At 39.9% G+C, this 27,768-nt stretch overlaps 1 protein-coding gene across 2 annotated transcripts in view; it reads left to right on the top strand.

The window, feature by feature from the left end:
* Positions 1-27,768, top strand: part of usp24 (ubiquitin specific peptidase 24) — a 184,242-nt gene that overhangs the window by 23,123 nt on the left and 133,351 nt on the right. For both annotated transcript variants that reach the window (XM_060830532.1, XM_060830533.1), the window contains exons 2-11: positions 6,611-6,776; positions 7,593-7,660; positions 8,259-8,402; positions 12,135-12,257; positions 14,702-14,737; positions 22,105-22,170; positions 22,544-22,609; positions 22,823-22,897; positions 24,078-24,236; positions 26,870-26,984. In XM_060830532.1, the coding sequence (XP_060686515.1) occupies positions 6,611-6,776; positions 7,593-7,660; positions 8,259-8,402; positions 12,135-12,257; positions 14,702-14,737; positions 22,105-22,170; positions 22,544-22,609; positions 22,823-22,897; positions 24,078-24,236; positions 26,870-26,984 (1,018 nt within the window). The remainder of the gene's footprint in view (positions 1-6,610; positions 6,777-7,592; positions 7,661-8,258; positions 8,403-12,134; positions 12,258-14,701; positions 14,738-22,104; positions 22,171-22,543; positions 22,610-22,822; positions 22,898-24,077; positions 24,237-26,869; positions 26,985-27,768) is intronic.

A 27,768-nucleotide genomic window follows, 5' to 3' on the forward strand; every position in this document is an offset into this window, starting at 1 on the left:
TGGTGGGTTGCCCTAACCCTGTTTTTCCCATAGGAACTGCTATTTCTTTTGTGTGATTTTCTATAACATGAGGCCACATGAGAATGCAACTACTGCATTATAGCAGAACCGGTTGTATATCATTTTCAGAGTCACATGTAAAAATTGCAGACATGTTCATCTTAAACCAAGTATTGATGTGGAGTTGGTAGTAAGGGAAAATAGTTTGATTTTTGGATCTTCAGTTATAGAAAGGTATGATTTTTGTGCACGTGAGACATAACCTGATCATTTAAGATGACTTTTCTAAGCATTCTGGAGTAGAATTGCAGAAGCATACTTGTTTTAACACTTTGAATCTAGTTGCCCCAATTGTGTGTCAATGTAATTGAAGGTTTTTTGTTCTTGTCCAAAAATAGCGGTATTATGGCAGCCAATAGCCAAACATTTTGACCACAACATTGTTCATTTGAAAATACAGTATTGCTGGCTCTGCAAATACATATCAGCATCTGAAGAAGAGAGAGTAAGAAAGAAAATATAAGATCTATTATTGATTTAGTACCTTTCGTGACTTCGGAAATAACTTCACACTTCGCAAGTAGTGAAATCACTGTCATAATTTAGGAAAGACTCAGTATACAGCTAGCTCATATGAAGAACAGTGGGTAATTATGTGATCTGTTTTTAGGTGTATACTGAGGCGTATATATGGACCAAGACACTCTGAGAACTATCCTGTTCTTTAAAGTAGTGACATTGACTGATGTAAAAGAGCCCATGTCTCATCCAAAGGTCAGTGCCTCCAGTAGAGCAGCTGATCCTCAGCAATGCACTGGCGGCACTCCCTAAGTGCTGCAGCTAGAATGTCAGCCCAGATTGTGTTCGAGAATAAAAATTAAATAAGATTTGCAAGAAGGTCAAGGAACTTCAGTTATGTAGACAGTCTGAATTTCTTCAATCTGTTATCTTTGGAGCATGTTGAGTGAAGATTTGATAGAGGTACTCAAAATCATGATGGTATTGGATACAGCAGATAGGGAAAAAGTGCTCTCCCTGTTGCAACAACCAAGAATGAGAGAATACAAATGTAAGGGAATCATGAAAGTAATCTTTGTTTTAGTGGTTAAAATCTGGAATGAACTATCCGAATCTGTCTGAAGGAACTTCAATCCAGGCATTTAAGAAGAGTTTGGATTATTGGCTGAAAAGAATGAATATATTATGGGGAGAAGACCGGGAAATGGCTCGAGGTGAATTGCTCAGTTTGAGAGCCAGCATACATGGTGGGCTCAATAACTGATATTCTACGAATGGACTTACACATGTAGCTTTCTGAATCCAAGGCAAGGATGCTATTGACTAGTTGTGAAGGTGCCGTCTGCACTGAAAAATTGCTGCTAAATCTGTTTCCATTTTTTGAGGATTATTGACACATTCCTGTGTATTTCACAGAGCGCAAGAGGTTGAGCAGCTCCTGTTACTGAGGACTAGTGACTGATCAATCCAGTTTTCTTGAGGCCTCCTTCGGTTGAAATGTTGAGTTTCTGCTTGTATGTGGAGGTTGAATTTGCAGAGAAGACTAAAATCCATTCACTTCATATGCAAACAGTCATATAGTAAGCATTGGTACCAAGTTCTTGCATCAAATTTTTGTAGATCAACACTATTGAATATTGATGTTTGACTTCAAAGTTTTAATTGAGTATTTGCTGTTGCTAATTAACTTTAGAAGTTCTGTGACTAATGGATCAGACAGCATAATCTTTCTACACTGTAGATTAGATATAATTGTGATTTATAGAGGTGAAATTCAAAGTTATGACTACCTGAATTTGGAAAAAATGGAGTATCGGATAAATCCAAACAACATCCTTTTATTGGACCTATAACAGCTATTCTCCAAGTTTTAATGCATCTTTTCAGAAAGAAGGGACACAACAGGAACCAGTAAAGTCAGCTTGAATTATTGTGCGCACTCGTACATGAAGCAAGTTATCGAATTTGATCTGAGTGCATTGAAATTGTTACTTGAGTTTTTATTCTTGATGTAAGTAAAAATGTGTTCTAAATCCTTTTTAAGGCTCACACTGACTTTCACTGCATTCCACTCCACTCAAGCATTGTTTTCCTATGTAATCTTTAATGTTTGCTGTTTCTGCAAACACCCTTCTCATTATTTCAGAAATGTTCTTGAGGGAATGAAATCTGTCGTCCTTAATTGGTCTGGCGTACATGTCTCTTGAGATCCACAGCAATGTGATTTGAATCTTAACTGCCTTCTGAAATAGCCCTAGCAAGCCCTTCAAGTCAAGGGTGGTTTGGGGTCGGCAATAAATACAATACTGGCATAACCAGCAATGTCCACATTCCATGAACTGATATTTTTAAAAATGAGTTTGATGTTGCCGCTGCCTCATTTGACTTAAACTACATTTCTTGTAATTCCTTGTATTTACCTAATCTAGACCTTTATACATAGGAGCAGTAATTAGGCCATTCAGCCCATCAAATCTGCTCTGCCATTCAATCATGGCTGATAAGTTTCTCATCCCCATTCTCCTGTTTTCTCCCCATAACCCTTGATCCCCTTGACAATCAAGAACCTATCTATCTCAGTCTTAAATACACTCAATGACTTGGTCTCCACAGCCTTCAGTGGCAGTGAATTCCATGGATTCACCACTCTCTAGCTGAAGAAGTTTCTCCTTTTCTCTGTTGTAAAAGGGATTCCCTTTACTCTAAGGCTATGCCCTCAGGTTCTAGTCTCTCCAACCAATGGAAACATCTTCCCAACATCCACTATGTCCAGGCCATTCAGTATTCTACATGTTTCAACTAGATCCCTCCTGATCCTTCTCAACTCCATTGAATGTAAACCCTGAGTCCTCAGATGTTCCTCATATGTTAAGCTTTTTGATCATGGGGCCATTCTTGTGAACCTCCTCAGACCATGCTTCAGGGCCAGTGCATCCTTCCTCAGATATTGGGCCTAAAACTGTGCACAATACTCCAAATATAGCCTGACCAGAGCCTTATAAAGCCTCAGAAATATGTCCTCCTAAGTTTATTGAGAAAAGCCCTAAATAGTCCACTGTAAATTTGCTGTCTAATCCGTAGTGCATGGAAATTTGAAGTATAATACTAACATGCTGGTTTATCTTATCATAATTTTCTAACTATTTTGAGTACAAAAGTAATCCTGAGTTAGCGAGAGTGCAGTTAGTGTTTACATTAATTATGTAAACTGGAACAGGTATGCAAGTTGTTATTTGTACTAACAATAAAAGTACAACTTTTTATTGAAGTTTTTCACTCCGGAGATTGATAAGAACACCATAAAGGGGAGCAATGTTTTTACTGTATAGGAAGTGTCTTGGGTGGTTGGCACATGGGCTACGATGGAGGTATTACTATGGAGAATGCACTAGATATATGATGACTGACAGTTCTTTCATGTAACTGGGTTAATATCCTGGAATTCCTTCCCTCATGGTAGTCTGGCTCTACATACAGTACATAGACTACAGAAGTTCCAGAAGGCAACAGTGGACTCTAGTCATAACATTGTCCTGAGAAATGAGCCAGAATGGCTGTTGCTAATCTTGTTTATGTGAAATAGACATGATGTGTCTATGTGTTCTTTCTGTGTGGAAATGGAACAAGTTGAGAAATCTGCCTATTACTGGTTATCATAGGCCTACCTTCATTGGTCAGTATATAAATTGTGATTACTACAATTCCACTCATTTTAAGATTGGCCTTATAAGCAAGCAGATAATTAGAGTCCAAACCATTTGCTTGTAGTGAATGCTCATGCTCAAATAGGATACATTGAAGGTATTCTGAGCGATAATGGTAAATCTGATCAGATCACGTCTTGCTGCACACTACACAAATTGGACTTGAGGCCCCTTGTTCAGTCTTAAAAATTCCCTGGTTTAACTCTGATAGCCCTGGATAGGTAAGTACTTCGGAACTCTGAGTAACAGATAAATCTAGTGGTTTCATTCTGCTGCTATGCATGAGTAATGTGGGTGGTGTTCATCACTAACTAACTGGATCCTGTCATCAAGACAAAAAGTCACTCTACTTTCCAAAAAAATGAATAAAGTATGTGAATTTCATTTTAGGTATACGGCTATGAATGTAGGTTAAAGCTCCTGAAGATTGGTGGAACATATGAAGCAGTATGTTCAGCAAGGTGTTAACTGTATCCAAACAGCCTGTGTTTGCAAAACTCAAAACATTGTCCAACATTAGCAGTGATTTTGCAATTGAGCAGCATTAGCTAAATAATCCTGAGGGTGCTAGGAGTTTCAGTAAAATTCAATTTCACATTGATTCTACCAAGATTCAGTCAGCTCACAGTCTGGTGCACTTGTGCATTTTGGAAGATACATATTATTAAAAAAGGGGCAAAGTGTGTACAATGTAGATGTACAAACCAAAGGAATAGCCATGGGCACCCGCATGGGCCCCAGCTGTGCCTGCCTCTTTGTAGGATATGTAGAACAGTCCATCTTCCGCAGCTACACTGGCACCCCCCCCCCTCACCTTTTCCTCCGCTACATCGATGACTGTATCGGTGCTGCCTCGTGCTCCCACGAGGAGGTTGAACAGTTCATCCACTTTACCAACACCTTCCACCCTGACCTCAAATTACCTGGACCGTCTCAGACTCCTCCCTCCCCTTCCTAGACCTTTCCATTTCTATCTCGGGCGACCGAATCAACACGGACATTTACTACAAACCGGCCGACTCCCACAGCTACCTAGACTACACCTCCTCCCACTCTGCCCCCTGTAAAAACGCCATCCCATACTCCCAATTCCTTCGTCTCCGTCGCATCTGCTCCCAGGAGGACAAGTTCCAATACCGTACAGCCCAGATGGCCGCCTCCTTCAAAGACCACAATTTCCTCCCAGACGTGATCGACAATGCCCTCCACCGCATCTCCTCCACTTCCCGCTCCTCCGCCCTTGAGCCCCACTCCTCCAATCGCCACCAGGACAGAACCCCACTGGTTCTCACCTACCATCCCACCAACCTCCACATACATTGTATCATCCATCGTCATTTCCACCACCTCCAAAAGGACCCCACCACCAGAGATATATTTCCCTCCCCTCCCCTCCCCTATCAGTGTTCCAAAAAGACCACTCCCTCTGTGACTCCCTCTTCAGGTCCACACCCCCCACCAACCCAACTTCCACTCACGGCACCTTCCCCTGAAACCGCAAGAAATGCAAAACTTGCACCCACACCTCCCCCCCTCACTTCCCTCCAAGGCCCCAAGGGATCCTTCCATATCCGCCACAAATTCACCTGCACCTCCACACACATCATTTACTGCATCCGCTGCACCCGATGTGACCTCCTCTATATTGGGGAGACAGGCCGCCTACTTGTGGAATGTTTCAGGGAACACCTCTGGGACACCCGGACCAACCACCCCGTGGCTCAACACTTCAACTCGCCCTCCCACTCCGCCAAGGACATGCAGGTCCTTGGACTCCTCCATCGCCAGACCATAGCAACACAACGGCTGGAGGAAGAGCACCTCATCTTCCGCCTAGGAACCCTCCAACCACAAGGGATGAACCTAGATTTCTCTGGTTTCCTCATTTCCCCTCCCCCCCCCCCCCCCCCCCCCCCCCCACCTTGTCTCAGTCAAATGCCTCGAACTCTGCACCACCTTCCTAACCTGCAATCTTCTTCCTGACCTCTCCGCCCCCACCCCCACTCTAGCCTATCACCCTCACCTTGACGTGCTTCCACCTATCGCATTTCCAACGCCCCTCCCCCAAGTCCCTCTTCCCTATCTTTTATCTTAGCCTGCTGGACACACTTTCCTCATTCCTGAAGAAGGGCTCATGTCCAAAGCGTCGATTCTCTTTGGATGCTGCCTGACCTGCTGCGCTTTTCCAGCAACACATTTTCAACAACGTGGTGTAGGTTTGCTCACTGAGCTGGAAGGTTCATTTTCAGATGTTTCGTCACCATGCTAGGTAACATCTTCAGTGAGTCTCCCGATAAAGGCTTCGTCCAGTGGCTCATTGAAGGTGTTACCTAGCATGGTGATGAAACGTTGGAAAATGAACCTTCCAGCTCAGTGAGCAAACCTACATCCCGAACATCAACCTGAGCTGCAAATCTTCTCAAAACCTGCTGTGTACAATGTGTCTATTGCAACAATACTAACAACAGCCTTTCTGTGATTTATTCCTTGGGCAACATCTTGACCAATCAGAGTCAGCCTGCATGGTTTAAATGAATTTTGCAGTTAACTGCCAGTCATCTAGCGTGTCTATTTTCTATGGCAAAGGTCTTCACCAATAAGGTCCACTGATCAACAGTGTTCCCATACAGTAAATCTTTTTTTCCCCCTCTCCATTGGTAGTCTTGTGAATGTACCGATAAATGAAAGATGAAAAGCTTTGACAAAATATCCTTTCTTCAGCAATACTGAAATGAAACTAAAGACTAATTTATTCTTTATCAGTATATATTAATGTAGTGAGTTTAGGGGAAGATGAGAACCTAGTTTCAATAATGAGACTAGGAAAATTCAGAGAATGGTCATCTAAAGGGGTTAATTTGTGTTAATTCACATTTCTTTTGTTGCAGAGGAACAATGATGAGAATGGAAACTGCTCAGGAAGCATTGAATTTCCCACCACAAATCTTTATGAATTGGAAAGTCGAGTGTTTACGGATCACTGGTCCATCCCTTATAAACGTGAAGAATCATTGGGCAAGTGCCTGATCGCATCCACATACCTAGCACGGCTTGGTAAGTGCTACAAGGATTCAAAAACAAGTTACAGCAGCCTGCCTACCACCCCATGAGTAAATCAGACATCATATGAATGCAATCACAAACCAGATATGTTGGAAAATTAGAATTCAGTAAAGAGGGCATGTTTTGCTTATTGTATCAATCAATATGCAGATAACTTTCATGTTGTTGAGAGCTGAACAAATTGTGGAATTAAAGAGAAATGGCTGTTTTATTGAGTTTCCCTCTTGCACACCCAGACTGTGGCTATTTGAATACACTGGGAATGAGAGGTGATGGGCATGGTGGTACCCTTGGTGTTGAGTGTAACTTAGACATCTTCCTACTTTAACAAATGTGTGTGTGTTCAAGGATAAGTATCCCACATGCTTTCTTAATATGCTCTGTCCTTCTATATAGATGAGTCAGTTGCTGAGTTACCAGGTTAACCCCAGATAACCTGGTGAACATGAAATATCTTTGGACGGAAGAATGTTTCAAAGCAGTTCATTTAATTAAAACATAGAATACTCTTTATTTAAAAATTCAGTGAAATCACCCTGAGGTTTGTACATTTAACTAATTACAGAATGTCTGTAGACCAGGAACATGCCACTTACTTGTGACTGAAATGGGGCGTGGTTGAGAAATTTGTTACATTTAGTATCTGAACATTTTTCCTTTGCTTTCCTTGAAATGGTACAAGTTAGATTTTAAAGCAATCAGGCTGCTGAGAAATTCCAGTAATTGTTCCTGCCCGAGTGACCAGTTCTGGTGCTCAGGTGTTTTTCTCTTTTTCTTGTATCTGACTTCTGTGTCTAATCATTTCAGGTCTTGCAGATGCTGATGAAAATTGCAAAAGGTTTACAGATCGATGTATGCCAGAAGCATTTAAAAAGGTAAAAGACCCACTTTCACATGAGCAAAGAACAAAATTGATTCTGAATTCTAATTTCTAGGATTGAACAATATTTTGAGAGTCTAATTGATCTTTTTCGTGTGCTTGGTAAGAGTATTTTCAGGGTGAGGTCAAAGCAAACCTAGAATCATAGAATCCCCATTGTGTGGAAGCAGGCCAATGAGTCCACGCTGACCCTCCAAAAAAGGGTCACCACTGACCCATCCAGACCCCCCCCCCCCCCCCCACCAACACACACACACACACACCCCTAATCCCTGTAACCTTGCATTTCCCATAACTAATCCACCTAGCCTGCATATCTTGGCACCTGGTGATGCACATCCTTTGCATGCTACAAGTAAAGGCTAATAAAGGTACTTTGCAAGTACTTTGAAACCGATGTTCAATGATATAAATCAGAGAAAATTGTGTCCAAATATTTGAAAGGTTAAACTTATGAGAAAATCTGTTTTGGATGATAACATTGGATTTGGAAATGCTTCATATATTACTTGTTGCTTAATGTTTTTATTGTTCTCAACAGCTAAACATCCAGGAAAAGTAATTACATTATTATTGTGTTGTCTTTTCAACAGTTGTTAACATCGAGTGCTGTCCACAAATGGGGTGCAGAAATCCACGAAGGAATATACAATATGGTGATGCTTTTAGTAGATCTGGTTGCAGAGCGAGTCAAACAGGACCCAATTCCCATTGGTCTTATGGGAGTGCTCACCATGGTATGAAGATGACTGTAGCATTGCAACGCATAAGTGCCTTGAGTATTTTTCTGCTAGGTTGCTGTAGCTTTTGTCAAGTTGCTAAACCATGAATCGTTGAGGAATTTCAAGTGCTAATTATATCCAGTACAAATCAAGCCCCTCCATCTTTTGTGCAAAAATATAACATTAGAAACTCTTAAACTGGATATGCTAGGATGCTAATAGACTTTCATTAAAATAGTGTTTTAAATAGTGTTTAATTTACTAAAAAAACTGACTATCTTTCATCTGTATAATTGCTTCTAATATACTTTTTAAAAAGTCATTTTCAGTTGTTTGTAATTAGCCATTGGTGGTAAAACAGGCGCTGACTAAATTCCATTTTAAAAAGCACTGTCTAATGATCTTTGCTCATGTAAAATTTACATTTGGAATATCTAAGTGTATTGGAGTGAAAATCTAAACTTCAATTTCTTTTCATACATGTTATTGTGCTAGATTTCATGATTAATAGCACAAAAAGCTGAATCTCTTGACCTTAATGTCTTGTGTTATGCTGTAGTACTTAGACATGGCTCCCTCCTGAGCTCTCCATACATTATTGTTCTTCAGTCAATTTCATTAACTTCACATGACATAAAGGAAAGCTGAAGGCTCTGGAGTCTGCCTTGATGATATGGATACTGCACTGGATACTGTGGGTCTTGACAACATTCTAGCAGTAGTACTGAAAATATGCCTTCCAGATCTTGATGTGCCCTAACCAAGCAGTTCCATTGCAGCTACAGCACTGACATCTACCTGACAATGTGGAAAATTGCCTAGATAGGTCCTGTACACACATCAGGACAAATCCAATCAATACTGATTATTTTAAAATTGCTGGAAGTGATTATCAATAGTACTGTTCAGCAACACTCCAAAAGGAATAACCTTATTGATGCTTAGTTTGGGTTCCACCAGAGTCACTTCTCCTGACCTCATTACAGTTGTGTTACATGAACAAAAGAGCTAGAGGTCGGTCATCTCAGCCCCTGGAGTTTCTCAGGGTTGTGTTCTAAACCCAAATATCTTCAACTGTTTCATCAATGGCCTTCTTTCTATCATAAGGTTACACAATTTTCAATATTTACAACACTTCAGATGCTGTTGTCCATGTGCAGAAAGATCTGAACAACAGCCAAGATTGGGCTGATAAGTGACAAATAACATTTGCGCCACGGTGCCAGGCAATAACTATCTTTAACAAGAGACAATTTAACCATCTCACCTAGACATTAAATGACATTGCTAAATCTATTACTATAAACATACTGAGCTACTATTTACCAGTAGGCGAACTGGGCCAGCAATATATTATATGTACACGCACTTATATAATGTAGTGGCTACATAAGCAGATCATCGGCTTGGAATTCTGTGGTAAGTAGATCATTTTTTTGTCTCCCCAATACATGCCCACCATTTCCAAGGCGCACACAGAAGTATAATGGTATTCTCTACACTTGAATGAGTTAAACTGGCATCTCCTCTTCCACCCTTAACATTTACTCTCTCCACCACTGATGCACAAGTGTACCATCGACAAGATGCACTGCAGTAACTCACCAACCTCCTCCAACAGCACCTTCATTACCTGGAAAGACAAAGTTAGCAGATACGTAGGAACACTACCATCCACAATTTTTCCCTCAGTCTCTCAGCAAATTCACCTGGATATGTTATCACTCCTTCAGTGTCTTTGGTGCAAGATTAGATTATTTCCTTACAGCAGTGTAGTTGTCCCTATGAGCAAGAACTGTAAAGGCGTATGAAAGCAGCTCAACTCCAAACTTAGGGAGTTTGCTTTGACAGCTAAATGCACGTGAGAATTAATTTAAAAAACTGAAGTGCAATGTTTTGATGTGTAGAGCTAGAAGAGACAATATAAAATGAAGGACATAATTCTGGAGATTATTATTCACAACCTGTTGAAAGAGACAAAGCAGTTCAGACCATAGTTAAGACAACATATGGGATCCTGGACTTTACAAATAGAGGCACATGGTACCCAAAAAATAAACAATAATGAACAAATATAATGTCTGGTTCAGCCTCAGCTGGGGTTTCTTCTACAATTCTGAACAGCAGTAATCATGCCTGATTTGTTAGGCTGTAGAGGATACAGAAGTTATTTATGGAAATGTTTCCTGTGGTGAGGACCTTAACTTATGTGAGAAAATTGGAGAAGCTGATTTTGATGTCTTTAGAAAAGAGAAGGTTGAAAGGAGATTTGATGGAAGTATTCAAAAACATAAGGGATCTGGAGAGAAAGAGTTCCCATTGGTGGAAGGGCAGTGAATCTCATGATGCTCATTTAACATTATTGACAAAACCACCATCAGTGACATCACTTTTTTTTTACATTATGGAATTAAACATGGAAGAGAGAGAGCTAACAAGGTCAGAGATTATACTGCGAATGGTAGAATCCTGGACACTACTGAAGATCAGAGGGACCTTAGTGCATATATCTAACTCAAGGTAGAAGGGAAGGTGGTTAAGAAAGCATATGAAATACTTGCCTTTATTAGCCAAGGCATAGAATATTAGAACAGGGAAGTTATGTTGGAACTGTTTGAAATACTGGTTGTACCACAACTGGGGCAGGAAAGACATGATGACACGAGACCGAGTACAGAGGAGAATTACCATGTTGTTGTTTGGGCTGCAGAGTCTGAGCCATAAGGAAATATTGGATAGGTTGTTGCAGTGAAGTTTGAGAGGAGACATTATAGAGGTGGATGAAATTGAGAAACATAAATACAATAGATGAGAAGGTACCTTTTTCATTTGTAGAGGGGCCATTAATTGGAGGAATGGATTTAATGTGGGAAATAGTGAGCTAAGAGGAGAGTTGAGGGAGTTTTTTCACCCGGAGGGTGATGAGAGTCTGGAATTCACTATCTGAAAGTGTAACTAAGTCAGAAACTTGTAACAATTGAACATTGTTTCAATGTTCACTTGCTTGTGTTGCCATAACCTCTAGGGCTATGCATCAAAAGCTAAAATTGGGATTAATGTAATCAAATCTTTTCCATGACTGGTAAGGACATAATGGGTCAAGTGGCTTCTTCATATGCCATAAACATCTGAGTCTATAGCAAGTAGTTAAGATCCCGAATGCACTCTGCACATGGTGGAGAATGATGCCATTGGGCTTTCAAAAGAATACCTTTAAGTGCCTGAAGAAAAACTTGCAGGGTATTGGTGAAGGGTACGATATGGAACTTAGTGGATTCCTGTGCTACAGTTATTCTAGTCACACACATAACTAAACACAATTGACCCAAAGTTCTATGTCTGTGGGAGCAGCACATTAAAACTTCTTCCATTAGTATTTCCTCAAAGTTCAACCAGCAGCATTTAACTGCTATCTGTAAAATTTTGAGGATCTGGATAATTTTTTTTATTTTTGATATGACTGTCTGCAGCACAAAATTGATTTACTAAGTAGAAGGAAAATCAGAGTTAGATTGCTCCCACCCAGATGTTCCACTTTTCAGTTTGAAAAGCATATAGATGAAAACCTGTGCAGCAATAGTGCTATTGAAGGAATGAAGTAAGTCAAGGCTTCAGAGAGGATTTTTTAAGCTTTAGGATTAAATGTTTACATAGTTTGCTAGTTTAACATGACAGAGCCTTATAATTTTAAATGACTGGTAGTTCATACATTGTATAAAACATTAATCATTTTGTTTGGGTTTACAGGCTTTCAATCCAGGGACCGAGTACCATTTCAAGAACCGAATGAAAGTGTGCCAAAGGAATTGGGCAGATGTTTTTGGGGATGGCAAAATGTATGCCATTTCACCACCAGTCAATCTACAGAAGGTGGGTTAGATAGTGTGGCATGAGGTAAATACTTGGGTCTACTCAGACTGGCACTGTATGATACAGAAAGGAATGCCTTTGAACAACAGTGTCATGGCAAATAAAAAATATAGGAGTTCTGAGGAATGTTGCTGGACCTGAAATGTTAACTTTGCTTTCTGTCCACAATGCTGCCAGACTTGCTGAGTTTTTCCAGCAATTTCTGTTTTTGTTTTAGAAAATATAGGAATCCATTTCAATTTTAGTTTATTTAAAGTAGATATTTGAGTGGACATACCTTTCCCCGTTGAAATAAATTTTTGTCCTTGCAGTGGGAGCTGGTATTTTTGTGTCAGTAGGTGGTTGAGGAAGTAAGACCAAAGTTGACCTGAAAAGGACTATTAGTCCATGGCATGATTCTGAGCGTCTGGTATAATCCTGTCTCACTTCTCTCCATTCTCACCCTCCCTCCTCCCCCCCCTCCCCATGGAAACTCCCAAGACTTACTTCTTTTGCTAAGAGCATTAATAAAATAATAGTAGTCCATTTAGTCATTTGGTCCACTCCATAGTTTCATGAGATTGTGTTGATCATTTATGTTAACAACATTTTCCTGCATTATCCCCACATTTCTTGATGTTTTTAAGATATACAGTATGTCTGTTTGTGTTCAACTTAATCCAATTTCAGAGCCTTTGAGGCAGAGAATGACAAAGCTTCAATACTCTCTAAGTGAAGACATTCCTCCACATCTCAGTTCAAATTGGTCTGTCTCTTCTTCTGAATCTGTGTTCCCTGGTTCTTTATTCCCCTGCCAGGGGAAATGTCCTTCCTGTATATAACATGTTCATTCTTATGTAAAAAGAGAGTTAGAAAGGGAATGCTACTGATTCTTTTAAATTCCAGAGAATATAGAACCAGTCTATTTAATCTTTGCTCCTAAGACAGTCCCTTCATCCCAGGAGTTAGTTTAGAGAACCTCAGTTACATTTCCTCTTTGGCAAGTATATATTTCTTTGGGCAATGAGACCAAAACTGTACACATTACTTCAGTTATGATCTTGCCAAGGTTCTATATAATTGCAGGATGATCTGCACCTCTGCTCAAATTGCACTTAATTTTTAAGCAAGTAACAATATAGATATATCCAAAACCAGACCTGAGGTGAAAGCAGGAAGGTGTAGAAGATGTTATTCCATGCGTTTACCTTATGCTTTGTTGATAAGGTGCTTTATTTTTAGTGTTTTACCAAGTTCATGATTATTTTTGAGTAACCTTTCTGGTTCTGGAAAACTTGTGTTTTATTAATAGTCTTTTTTTTGCCATTATTGAACTAATGTTACTTGTATGTGATGTCAAGTTTCTTCTTTATGGTAATTCCCCAATTTTTAATGTAACATCCTTTAAAAACGTTTTTAGTGTCTGCTTTGCATTTATATCCATCCTTATTTCCCACTCTTCAGTTTTGTTTTAAATAAGATAATTGGTGCATTTACCTCCTGGGTTACTGTCAGAAGAACTCAATTTGATTGACTACTTACATGGTTGATGGAATTGCTGTTGCTGACTGCCTGGAGATCTATTTGGCTTTCTTTCAATTTCAAATTAACATCAAGAAAGATGAAATACATACCACAAGTCACTAGATATTGTGGTAACATTCTTCCAGAATGGTGGTAGGTTCCATCTAGATTTTGCATGCTTCATATATTTTAATGTTTAGAAGCCATCGAAGGAAGTTGCTCCTTATTCTGCTTCTCCTATACTATACAATTATGCCTCTTGTCATACTGCCCCTCAAATTCTATGGGGATATGTGGTGGGTGGGGTTTAATAGGGCTCTTTTTTTTTCTGATGTCACTTGGTAATTTATATTTTGTATTGTGCAGTTTTCACTGTGCACTTGATCCTTTGGTGCCATATTGACATGACATATATGAAGGAATTAAGCAAGTTTGGTAACTGCATATGGGAAAAGACTTTTATAGTTGAGCTTGTGATACAGTAATGGCAAAGTTTGTTTAGTCACTGATGAAGCTATATTTATTTTCTAGTTGGCTCGCTGTAGTTTCATCTTTTGATCAAATTATTCATAAGAAAAGCCATTGCTGAAAAGGTCAGCATTTATCAATCATACCTCATTGCCCTTGAGAAGCTGGTGAGCCACTTCTTTGAAGCTTGTGTAATATGAAGGATCTCCCACAACGCGGTGAAGACTAAGTTCCAAAACTTTGGCTTTGTGAGAGAAAGGAAAATAACATCACGCTAGGTCACAAGAGTGAGACTATTGGAGGGGAACTTCCAGGTTGTGGTGTTCCCGTGAGCCTCCTGACCTTCACCTTCTAAGTGATATCAGTCATGAGACTGGAAATTGCTGTTATCATTCAATCATATAGTAACGTGGATTTGCTGATTATAATTGCTAACAAAATAATTTTTGCTTGCTTTTATCTTTCCTTTCCAGGAACCTTATGGATGGCTCATAGATTTGGTTAATCGGGTAAGTATTCCATTAATTAACACTAATTTCTCATTTTTCTCTCCCATACTACAGTCACTCTTCTCTCCCTCCATTCATTTTTCATATACTTAATCAGATTGCAAAGCAACTGAAGGATAATGGACACCTGTAAATGTATTGTAAATATTTAGGCCATCCAATTGTTTATCCTTGTATAATAAATACGGCAGTAGAGGAAAAATGAAGTCATGGAAGGTCTTAAGTAACAGTTGTACAAAACATTCTGACACGTGCAGGAAAGGAGCAGGATAGTTAAATTAAACTGGTTAACAAGTAAATGGATTGAGAGGCAAGAGGTATGAAGCATAATTTAAGAAGTCTTTATATCAACTGGAAGCAAGCGGTACACAAAAAAAATAGATTTTTTTGTCAAGACAGTCCGTTGGTCATGTCAAGAAGAGGGCTGTGGCAGACTTGAGTTTTGTTTTTACTGTTTTTACCCTTGAAAGTTTTATAGAGGAGACTAGAAACTGTTTTATAACACTATTAAAGAGTAGAAACACTGAGCACAGAAAGAAATAATTGAGCTGATTATGCCATCGCAGTTCTTTGAAAATGCTATCCACTCCCGTGTTCTTTGCACTACCGCTGGGCTGAATGGTGAGATTTAGGGAATTGAGGGGAAGCAAAGCTCTGGAAAATTCTGAAAGGTTTCTTTCAAGAGCGGTGACACTTGGTTGAACACATTGACTAAGCATTACCAATATTTTTCCATGTTCATCGTCATACATAATGGAAGAAATAATTTGGAAGGACAAACATGTTTCATAATCAGCCTAGGATCAGACAGACAGTTGATATCTTGAACAGTTTATTTGATTTCTTTTAGGAGATTATCGAGTTTATGGAAGAATGAAGCTGGTATTATTTATCTAATAACATATATCACAATATAGATGAAAAGTTATTCTGCTAGATTGTCCCTGAAACTGTATGGGGAGACTTTAGAATGAAAACATGTTAGCAGAAAACACTTGGGAGTTCAGTTCACCCCGAGTTTTATAAATTTTAAAAGTTACTTGGAGGGTGGAACTTTGCCCAAGATTTAATGCAAATAATACTGGATTCAGTGCAGTGGCCTATGATTCTAACCTGTTGGCACAGTGATCTGGGTAAGCTGGGTGGCAGGCTGACATGTGGCACACAGGCAAGTATGAAGTCATAAGATTAGACTAAAGAAGTCTATTTAATTAAATAGTGATCTTCAGGGAATAACAAATAAGAAAATGGATCTGCGTATTTTGTTGGCTACATTTTAAGCACTGTCCGTTAAAAGTGACAAAAAGGAATGAAATGATGGAATGTACTTCTAGTGTTTTATCTGATGTAGCATATCTGATATCCTCAAGTTTTGCTCTCCATGTCACAAACAAGATTCAGAATTGATGGAAAAAATTTGGCAAGACAATGGATTGAACCTTGAACTGAAGGACTGAGTTGAGGAAAGTTTATTGAACTAGAAACTTAATCCCTTGAGCTGCGGGAGAACTTGATAAAAGTTAAATATTTTATTGGATGTGGAGATTTTGGATTTCTGTCAGATGCAGAATTTGGAAAGGTATCATAAGTTGTTTTCTTACAAACAAGTGAGTTGTGGAACAGGTGGCTAAAACATCACAACAAATTTTGTCGAATCAAATTTATATATTAAAGCAATGATGGATGGTTTGAAATCATCTGCTGGTTGAACTAATCGACTTGGGTGCAAATCATTGCTGAATGTATTACAACAATTAATTCCAATTTAGATAACTAAATTACTTTATTATTGCAGGCCTGCTTTGCAGTATGTTAAATGTAGCCAGTTGAAATGAGGTTTATCTTTATTTAGATAGAGATAAGTCTTTATGACTGTTATTATCTGATTTCCACATGTTGCTCAAAATACTAGTAAGCACTTCCAGTAATGGATCAACACTATTTTACTAGATGTTCTTATTTTAGTTGAGTCTTGCTCTCATTTTGTTTTTGTAAGACTGTCTATAAATGCAAAATTGACTGGACTGCATTGCGAGAGTTATCACGTAAGTCAGTGGAAGTGCCAGCACCATACCAATATCTCAGTAAATGAACTTTCAATCAACACCTAGATGTGATCCACAAACTAAGTTTGGTTGCAATAAATTTCTTTACTTTAGTTCTGATAATTTAGCACTAAGCTCGTTAGTTCTCAGGTACTCGTGAAAAGTTGGGTGTAGGTCAAAATACTTCATCTTTTGCATTATACAGCTCATCATTAATTTTTCACACATTCCAAAAATCTCCTGCAATATAATTTTAAATTATTTCAGCACACTCTGTGCTGCTGTGGGTCGTGCCAGCTTTCAGTCTCTCCTAAAGGTACAGTGCATGCCTACACCTTCATAACACTTTGTTGAAATATTCATCACATTCATTTTAGCAGTACTGTATGTTAGAAATGTTTGCAGTGATATTTAATTATCCCCGCTTTACATTTGAGTTAACACTCCTGGTATTTTGTAACAAGTGCCTATTTGTATCTGGCACCTCGTAGAGGATACAGCATTTGTTTATCGGAAATGAACAGTTTGCTGCTGAGCCACACTTATACGTTTTTATTTTCATTCACTGGATGTGGTTGTCACAAACCAGACCGGCATTTATTGCACTTCCCTAATTACGCTTAAGAAGGTGGTACCGAGATGCCACCTTGAACTTCTGCAAGTTCATGAAAAGTAGGTAGAGTGTGTTTTTCAGGAGGTATTTCAGGATTTTTACCCAGTAACAGTGATAAGGTTCCACGTCATGATGGCATGTGGCTTGGAGGGAAGTAGATAGTGGTGTTCCCATGCTTCTGCTTCCTTTCTCCTCCTCACTGATAGGGTTCATGGCTGCGAAGGTATTTTTAAAGAAGCCTTGGTGAGTTGATACAGTGCATCTTGCAGACTTATTGGTGCTGCCAGTGTGTTTTAGTGGATGGAAAGAATGTTGAAGGTGTTGGGTGGAGTGTCCGTCAAGCAAGCTGCATAGTCTGAGCTTCTCAAGTAATGTTGGGGCTCCACTATACAAGCAAGTGGAGAGTAATCCATCATTTACTTGACCTCGCTGTGCTATTGTAAATAAAGGACAGGATTTAGGAAATGAGCTCACCTCTGTTGTTATGGCCACAGTATGCATATGGCTGGTCCAGTTCAGTTTTTGGTCAGTGGTAATGCCCAAGGTGTTGTCAGTGATGCCATTGAATGTCACAGGGAAAATGATTGGGTTTTCCCTTGTTGAAGATGGTCATTGCCTGACGTGTGGTGGGAGTGTTATATACGGACAGGTACTCCCTTAGTATTTGAGGCAACGCAAATGGCATGGAACATGTGGTGGGTAATGGACATCCATAATTTATCCTTATAATGGAAGGAAGGTTATTAATGAAGCAGCTGAACAAGTTTGGGATTAGGACTGAGAAGCTCCTGCAGTGTCATTGTGGACTTGAGGTGATTGACAGTCACAACCATCTTGTTTTGTTCTACGTATGGCTCAGGTCATTAGAGACTTTCCTCCTATTCTCATTGACTTCAGTTTCACTGAAGTTCCCTGATGCTGTACTATGTCAAATGCTGCCTTCATGTCCAGGGTTGCCACACCTGCAGAGCTGAACTTAGTTGTTTATGCTTCGACCAAGGCTGTAATGAGGTCAGCGGCTGAGTGATCATCCTGGACTCCAAACCGAGCATCTGTTGAGCAGGTTATTTGGTGTGTAAGTTTCTCTTAATAGCATTATTGTGGTCCCCTTATCAATTTGCTGCTAATCTGGTCAGTATTTGACTGGATTAGATTTGCCTTGTTTTTTGTCCACAGGACTGACTTGGGCAATTTTCCACAATGCCAAGTAAGTGCCAGTGTTGTAGCAGTACTGGTACAGCTTTACTATGGGATCACTTAATTCTGGGGTGCAAGTCTTCAATGCTGTTGTCATAGTCCATGATCTTTGCAGTATACGGTGCCTTCCACCAGTTTCTTGACATCATAAGGAGTGAATCAAATTGGCTGAAGGCTGGCATCCTTGATGGCAGGAACCTCAGGAGGAGAATTGTGATAGATCATCCACCAGCACATCTCGTTGAAACTGATTGAAATGTGTGGTAAAATGGGCTCCCCATCATTGAGGATAGGAATGTTTGTGGAATCACTTCCTCCTGATAGTTGTTTAATTGTTGACCACTGTTTACGGTTGGATGTGGCTGGTTTATGGAATCCCTACAGTGCGGGAAGAGACCATTTGGCCTATCAACATCTGCACTGACCCTCTAAAGAGCACCCCACACAGACCTAGCCCCCTTGTCCTATCCCCATAAGCCCACATTTATCATAGCTAATCTACCCAGACTATGCATCTTTAGAAGAAGTCAACACATACATAGGGGGAACGTGTAAACTCCACAGTCATCCAAGGCTAGAATCAAACCCAGGTCCCTGGAGCTGTTAGGCAACAGGACTAACCACTAAGTCACTATGCTGCCCTAAATTTAGAGTTTAAATCTTTTGCAGAATTTAAATCTGCTTTTGGTTGCTAAATTGCTTAGCTCTATTGCTTGCATGCTGCTTGTGTTGTTTGACATGCAAGTAGTCCTGTGCTGTGGCTTCACTGTATTGATAACTTATTTTTTGGTATGCCTGGTGTCACCCCCTCCTAACTGCATACCATTGTGCTGCCAATTCTGGTTCACCTATCCTGCAGGTAGCACGGGACACGCCATGGACGGGTGACGATAATATCTGGGACCTAGCCGTATTCATGGAATCATCCTTTATATTTAATGTCAGGCTATTGTTTCATTAGTCAGTAGGATAACTCTAATTTTGATACATTCCCTCAGACTTTCATAAGTAGGATGTTGCAGAGTTAACACCTTCCTTAAAGCAATAATGTGTTTTTGTTTCTCGTAGCTGGATTAATGCTGGTGGTTTTATTCTTTTATTTAGACACTTTTGTATTTTGACCCAACTTGCTCCATAGGCCATTTCAGAGGCTTTTCATAAGTAACTTCATTGCTGTAGGTCTGAAGTCACATGTCTTTGAGTAAAAAATGAGGTCTGCAGATGCTGGAGATCACAGCTGAAAATGTGTTGCTGGTTAAAGCACAGCAGGTTAGGCAGCATCTCAGGAATAGGGAATTCGACGTTTCGAGCATAAGCCCTTCATCAGGAATGAGAGAGAGTAGCCAAGCAGGCTAAGATAAAAGGTAGGGAGGAGGGACTTGGGGGAGGGGCGATGGAGGTGGGATAGGTGGAAGGAGGTCAAGGTGAGGGTGATAGGCCGGAGTGGGGTGGGGGCGGAGAGGTCAGCAAGCTGTGGGAGTCAGTCGGTTTATAGTAGATGTCTGTGTTGAGTCGGTCGCCCGAGATAGAGATGGAAAGGTCTAGGAAGAGGAGGGAGGAGTCTGAGACAGTCCAGGTGAATTTCAGGTCGCTACCTGGACTATACCTCCTCCCACCCTGCCCCCTGCAAAAACTCCATCCCATATTCCCAATTCCTTCGTCTCCGCCGCATCTGCTCCCAGGAGGACCAGTTCCAACACCGCACAGCCCAGATGGCCTCCTTCTTCAAGGACCACAGATTCCCCCCAGACGTGATCGAAGATGCCCTCCACCGCATCTCCTCCACTTCCCGCTCCTCCGCCCTTGAGCCCCGCTCCTCCAACCGCCACCAAGACAGAACCCCACTGGTTCTCACCTACCACCCCACCAACCTCCGCATACAACGTATCATCCGCCGTCATTTCCGCCACCTCCAAACGGACCCCACCACCAAGGATATATTTCCTTCCCCTCCCCTATCAGCGTTCCGCAAGGACCACTCCCTTCGTGACTCCCTCGTCAGATCCACACCACCCACCAACCCAACCTCCACCCCCGGCACCTTCCCCTGCAACCGCAGGAAATGTAAAACTTGCGCCCACACCTTCACACTCACTTCCCTCCAAGGCCCCAAGGGATCCTTCCATATCCGCCACAAGTTCACCTGTACCTCCACACACATCATCTATTGCATCCGCTGCACCCGATGCGGCCTCCTCTATATTGGGGAGACAGGCCGCTTACTTGCGGAACGCTTCAGAGAACACCTCCGGGCCGCCCGGACCAACCAACCCAACCACCCCGTGGCTCAACACTTTAACTCTCCCTCCCACTCCACCGAGGACATGCAGGTCCTTGGACTCCTCCACCGGCAGAACATAACAACACGACGGCTGGAGGAGGAGCGCCTCATCTTCCGCCTGGGAACCCTCCAACCACAAGGTATGAATTCAGATTTCTCCAGTTTCCTCATTTCCCCTCCCCCCACCTTGCCTCAGTCGGTTCCCTCAACTCAGCACCGTCCTCCTAACCTGCAATCTCCTTGCTGACCTCTCCGCCCCCACCCCACTCCAGCCTATCACCCTCACCTTGACCTCCTTCCACCTATCACATCTCCATCGCCCCTCCCCCAAGTCCCTCCTCCCTACCTTTTATCTTAGCAGGCTACTCTCTCTCATTCCTGATGAAGGGCTTATGCTCGAAACGTCGAATTCCCTATTCCTGAGATGCTGCCTAACCTGCTGTGCTTTAACCAGCAACACATTTTCAGCTGAAGTCACATGTCGGCCAGACTAGTTAAAGATAGCAGATTTCCTTTATGAAAAGGCATAAGTGAACCCATTTTCCAGATGGGTTTTTATAACAATCAGTAGTTGTCTAATGGTCATGATTGGATTGGTTTTTAATTCAAAAAATATTAGTTGAATTCAAATTCCATCAGTGGAACTTATATCCCCATAGCATTATCCTGAGCCTTTGGACTATTGTTGACATTTTCTGCTACATCACTCCTTGGGGTGTGTTGCCCAAATTATTGGTAAACTAAGGTATTTAGCTAAATCCTTAATCAGTGTTTTGTAGCCATACATACACAGGATCAATTAGCCTGAATAGTTTTTCTGTTTTTAGGCTGTTCTGAGACTGAGGAGATACTCATCTTGCTATAGCCAACTTTGCGGTGTATCCTCATGTTTTGTAGTGTCTTCTACCTTACCAATGTTATGAATAAGAATTCAGAATTCTACCTAGATTTAAAAAAAAATCCATTTTGCTATTCAGCTAGGGCCACACTGAAAGACTTCAACCTTAGTGACAGTGATGTTAGAAAATGCTGCTTAAAATATCCAAGATAAAAGTTCGATACTTGTATACGTTCAGTTCATTTGGCACTTGCTCTTTTTATGCTGTATAATGTTGTTGGTTAAATTGAAAAATTAGCAGCTCTGCTTTGTTTTTTAACTTGCTTTTAATGCAATTTGTCCTCTGAACAATGATCATTGAGCTAGTTGCTGAATTATATTTTATTTTTCTAGTTTGGAGAGATGGGTGGGTTTTCAGCAATCCAGCTGAAGCTTGGTGCAGAAGACATAGAAACCGCAGTAAGTTATTGTTTAAAATAATGTGATTGTAGCTTCCAGATAATCACTTTGAATGACTGTTTTACAATCTGCATTTAAAACAATCTTTTAAATCTCTTCTTAACTTCTCCCCATGTAGTTAGAATAATTGACTATTTTGGTATAGTTCTTTTACAACACATTTAACGATATCAATTCCAAAACTTAAAACCTTTGATTCCAAAGCATTATCTGAAGGAGGAAATATTTTACTGATATGTTTATGATTTTAAAATTTTTTAATAATTCTAGCTAAAGCAGTTAAAACTATAGAACTAAGTGTGTTGCTTTGCATAAATCTGGTTGGTTGCTATAGGAAGTACTGTGGTTTAGAACCTTTGTGTTTCTATTTTAGGCAGTGTCTGCATTGGTACAGCCTCTGGGTGTATGTGCCGAATATCTAAATCCTGCCGTAGTACAGGTAAGTGATAACAACACACCTTTCCATGGATTTGTTGTCAAAAATAGAAATTGATTTATGGTAATGTGTGATAAATCCAGAAAATGGAGACTGCAACCAGCTTTACACCAAGCTAACTGTCTAGGACTATTTTAGGACCATATTTGTTCCAATGTAAATACAACGGAGTTAAAATACAAATGCATTTTTTTGGTACTATTCTTCCTTCTACAGCCAATGCTGGATCCAGTCATTGACAAAATGATTCGATATGTGCAAAGTTTAGAAGAAAAAGATCTGAAAGACAAGGTAATCACTTTTTTTCTGGATTACTTATATTGGAGCAACTATCAAAATCTTTGATCTGATTAAAATTTATTTTCTAAGGCAGAAAAGCCAGGTGGTAGAAAGCGAGGACTGCAGATGCTGGAAATCAGGGTCGAGAGTGTGGTGCTGGAAAAGCATAGCAGGTCAGGCAGCATTCGAGGAGCAGAAGAATCGATGTTTCGGTCATATGCCCAAAACATTGATTTTCCTGCTCCTCGGATGGTGCCTGACCTGCTGTGCTTTTCCAGCACCTCACTCTCGACCATAAAAGCCAAGTGCTTTATTCTTGAACCTGAATGCACTCCCATAAAATAGGAATATGGACACACAGTGCAAGGCCAACCTTCCGTTGATGCAGTCCTTAGTATCTCTAAAATTAACAATTCCAATGGACTTCTTGGGTGGCTTCCATGAACTTGAAATCATCACAAACCTTGGCTGTCCACGTCCTAACTTATGCCAATGCCCATTTACCCATCTCTGCTGTGACAACTGACCTGCACTGGCTATAAATTAAGCAATGACTTTATTTCAAAATTCTCATTCCTAGCTTTCATGTTACTTTGATACACTGCTTCTATCGCTGCAATCTCTAGCCACACAACCTTCCAAGTCTTTGAACTCCGTCTCTTGACCATTCCTGATTTTAATTTTTCCATCGTTGATAATCATTCCTTCAGTTGCCAGTGTCCCTGAATTCCCTTCTTAAGCCTCTTTGCTTTTTTTCTTTGTGTTCCCTAAAATTTACGTCATCTGCTATATTTTAACTTAGTGTTTTGTTTTGTAGTGCTCGTGAAGTACTTCAAACACTCGACTACATCAAAGGTGCTTTATAAATGAAAGTTTTTATTTGTGAACCTCAGCCCATTAATCATACTGAAACTGTTCTGAGAGCAGTGAGATTGCAACTTAATGCTCAATTGCAAACTTGTTCTGTTCTCCATTCAACCCTGAATGCAGATTTAGTTGTAGATTAGCTGTTATTTCTATGTGTCCTTGAAAGTAGAAAGGCTCCACAAGAGGTATTTTGACAAAAGAAGAGAGAGGGCCTACTTGAACTTTACCTTGAGTTACTTAAACATTGCAACATACCATGTTTTTAGGCCTTGGTTGGAAATTGCAAAACATCTGTTTTTTAATTCCTGTCTCCTTTTCAATCTAGAAACTGGTGAACATTCCAGAGCTTCTATCTGCCATCAAATTATTATGCATGCGATTTCAACCAGAGCTGGTGATGGTGGTAGATGACCTCCGCTTGGATATCCTCCTCCGTATGTTGAAAACTCCCCACTTCAGTGCAAAAATGAATTCATTGAAAGAGGTATACCAATTCATTAATTTCTAATTTTGATGATAGAACTGTGGTTAGAATTGCCTGAGGTTCTGAGGTTTGAAATGATTAATCAACAATTATATTACTAAGTTAATTGGGAGAATAATGCTGAGGATTTGGAAGTGGTGTGTGGAGGAGTGTGCATAAAGTCTGGGATTTAGACAAGTTGGATGATATATTTATGTCTGATGGTATATTTATGTGGCAAGCTGTGATTTATCCACTTTGGTAGGAAATATCCAAAAAGCCAAATTTTCTTTTTGAATTGTGAAAAACTAGGAAATGTTTTCATTAAAACAAAATGCCTTCGTCCTTGTGCCTGACTTACAAGTTACATACAGGCACCTCGTGTAATAATGAAAGTAATTAGAATGTTAACTTTTGTTATAGGAGTGTTGTAGTACAGAACTGAAGTCTTACTATAATTCTGCGTGGTGTTGTGGAGGCCACACGCTTGAGAGAACTGGGTTTTAGGTTTGCCTGTTTACCCAAAGAAGGAGATGCTTGTCCTAGAGGGAGTGCAATTAAGGGTCGATAGGCTGGTTCTTATGATGAGTAGGTTGCCCTGTGAAAGGTTAGATAGCCTTGGTCTATATTCCCTGTAGCTCAAAAGAACGAGAGGTTATCTAATTGAATTTTGTGTAATTTTTTAAGAGACTTAAGAAGGTAGTTAAAAGGTAAAAGGAAAGCTGAGAAGTTTCTTCTTGGAGATCAAGAACATGGGGTCTAGGTTTCAAAATAAAAGGTTTTTGAAGTGTTTCTGACCTCAAAAGATTGAATTTTTAGTATTCTGTATCCCAGCAAGTTATATTTCTCGTTGTTAATATAGTTCTACTCATTCGTATTTCTTGGTGAACTAAGGGATATGGCATAGTACAGGAATGTGGAGTTGAGGTGAAAAAAAATCAACCACTAAACTGCTGAATGGCAGAGCAGAATTAATAGGCCAAATGGCCTACTCCAGCTCCTGTTTGTTATTATGACAAAACTGCTGTCAATAGAATGTTTTTGTATAGAATCATAACTGCTGACAGCAGCCAGCAGTATTGCTGCTATTTAGCATGTTATACATTGATACTTTGCCACTTGATAAAGTTGGCATGGTTTGAAAGATGAGCCACATCCTCTTTCTGCTGTTATTCTTTAACAACCTAATTAAATTAGCAGTTCAAGTTGTTTTGTGAGATAAACACTGCTCATATTTTCATTAATAACTCTCTCAAGACTGAATCTTCAAAATATCTTAAGAACTTAATGATAATACACAGGATTGTTGTGGTTCTGTTCGCCGAGCTGGGAATTTGTGTTGCGAACAGAATCACAACAACGAGCACGCGAGCTACAAATCTTCTCCCAAACTTTGAACACAGGATTGCTTTGAAAATCGATCAAGTTATAGAAAGCAGGTAATAAACGAACAAGTTCTAAACCAACAACTCAAAGTGGCTGAGCAGAGGCAGATAGCCAGTTCGGCATCCATGGGGATGGCCTCAACCAGAACCTTGGGTTCATGTCTCGCACACAGTCTGTTACATACTTATACCCTTTGGCACTAACACATTCTCACACTTTCTCAGACACTCATACCTCCTGCTCCCAAACACATGCACACACATATAAGTTTGTGGGATGAGTTTGTACTTGCTGAATTACATTTTATTTGGTGCAAAAACTGCCTGAATCCATGTAAGACTCTGTAAATAGCTTTTTTAGAAATAGAATCAGTCTGAACATTGGAGCACAGACAGCCTCACACAGAGCACCTCACACCTTCAATGTATTATCTGAGCTGACCTGGCACCTGTTGATAAAGTTCACTTGAGAATGTAACTTTAAAAAATATTTCTGGCATTTACAGATGAAAGAACTGAAACAAACATGCCTGTTCTAAAAGATGAGAGACTTTTTTAATATATAATTTCAGTTACATCACACTGTAAACTTTTGCTATAATTTGTGTCTTATGATCTTATACTCCATAACCACCTGATGAAGGAGCAGCGCTTCAAAAGCTAGTGCTTCCAAATAAACTTGTTGGGTTATAACCTGGTGTTGTGTGATTTTTATTTAAACAAGTTCTAGAGCAATGCTTATATGAAGTCAACAACAACCTGTTTGGCTCTGAATTACAGGCATATTTGTACTATTTCCTTCCTGTTTCAGTTCACGGTTTGTCATAAAACTTTCCAGTAAATACAATTTATGCATGAATAGTTAAATGTGCACCAATGGCTAGAATGTTGAACACATAAGGGAATCAATAGGTAGGGTTATCTCAGGAGTAAGAACTGTTAATCACAGAGGTGACACAGTCATGTTCTCTTAATTTATTTTCACGACATATTTTATTGTTTTGCACAATAGTGTTTAAACCACTAAATGTAAAATGGACAGAGTTTACAGGCAGAAGAAGGATTCAAGCTTGTCAAATGAGTATGATTCAGTCACAGTTTCTAAAATATACTTTGAAGAATTGTATATGACTTCTGACTCTCTTTATTTTCTGTTACACTTTCCATTTATGATATTAATATCATGATATTAATATTTCTATTGTACCAAAGGGGAATTACTGGATTAACACTTAACAATAACCTGAATGTTTCAATCTTATTCTCTAGGTTACTAAGCTGATTGAAGACAGTACCTTATCAAAATCTGTGAAAAATGCAATTGATACAGATCGGTTATTAGACTGGCTGGTAGAAAATTCTGTATTGTCAATCGCACTTGAAGGTACAGTAGATTTGAGAAGAGACTAACAATGTGTGGTTTAGAGTTTCTCAACTGGCACACAGTGCACCATCTGGTATCTCAGCGATATCAGGACCATGATTGAGGGTGAACTACTATTTCCTCTTTTTGAAAAGGGTAACTGTTATCTGACCGAATTGGGCCTGGACTGTGAATTGCCATTATGATACCATGTATCTTTGGTCTCAATGCTGAAAATTTAAGATTGTTTTGTAAAATCAGTTTAACCTCAAGAATGGAGGAGAAAGTGAGTACTGCAGATGCTGGAGATCAGAGCTGAAAATGTGTTACTGGAAAAGCGCAGCAGGTCAGGCAGCATCCAAGGAACAGGAGAAAGGGCTGAAGAAGGGCTTATGCCCGAAACATCGAATCTCCTGTTCCTTGGATGCTGCCTGACCTGCTGCACTTTTCCAGCAACACATTTTTAACCTCAAGAATCTAAGGCAGCATTTTTTAAACCATTAATAGTAAACACTTTCCAGAACAGCAATGATTCTCAACTAATGCTAGCAATTTCAGCGTGGATTAGTAATTAAAAAGGGAAATTTAAAACTTGTCTGACTCACTACTACATTGAGTAGGACCATAAAGGGAGATTGTTCCTGTGATACCTGAACCCACAGATTTTTGGTCTCAGCATGGAATGATGAAGTGCTTTTATTATTTTTCTCTTCCCTTAGAAGGGGGCATGATCAACAATAATTTTCAGATATTGGTATGGAGATGTATTGCTGATCAGTCAGCTCCATGAATTTTCTATCTCTTA

The sequence above is a fragment of the Hemiscyllium ocellatum genome, chromosome 9 (genome assembly GCF_020745735.1).
Source record: "Hemiscyllium ocellatum isolate sHemOce1 chromosome 9, sHemOce1.pat.X.cur, whole genome shotgun sequence".
In the NCBI taxonomy this organism is placed as follows: Eukaryota; Metazoa; Chordata; class Chondrichthyes; order Orectolobiformes; family Hemiscylliidae; genus Hemiscyllium; species Hemiscyllium ocellatum.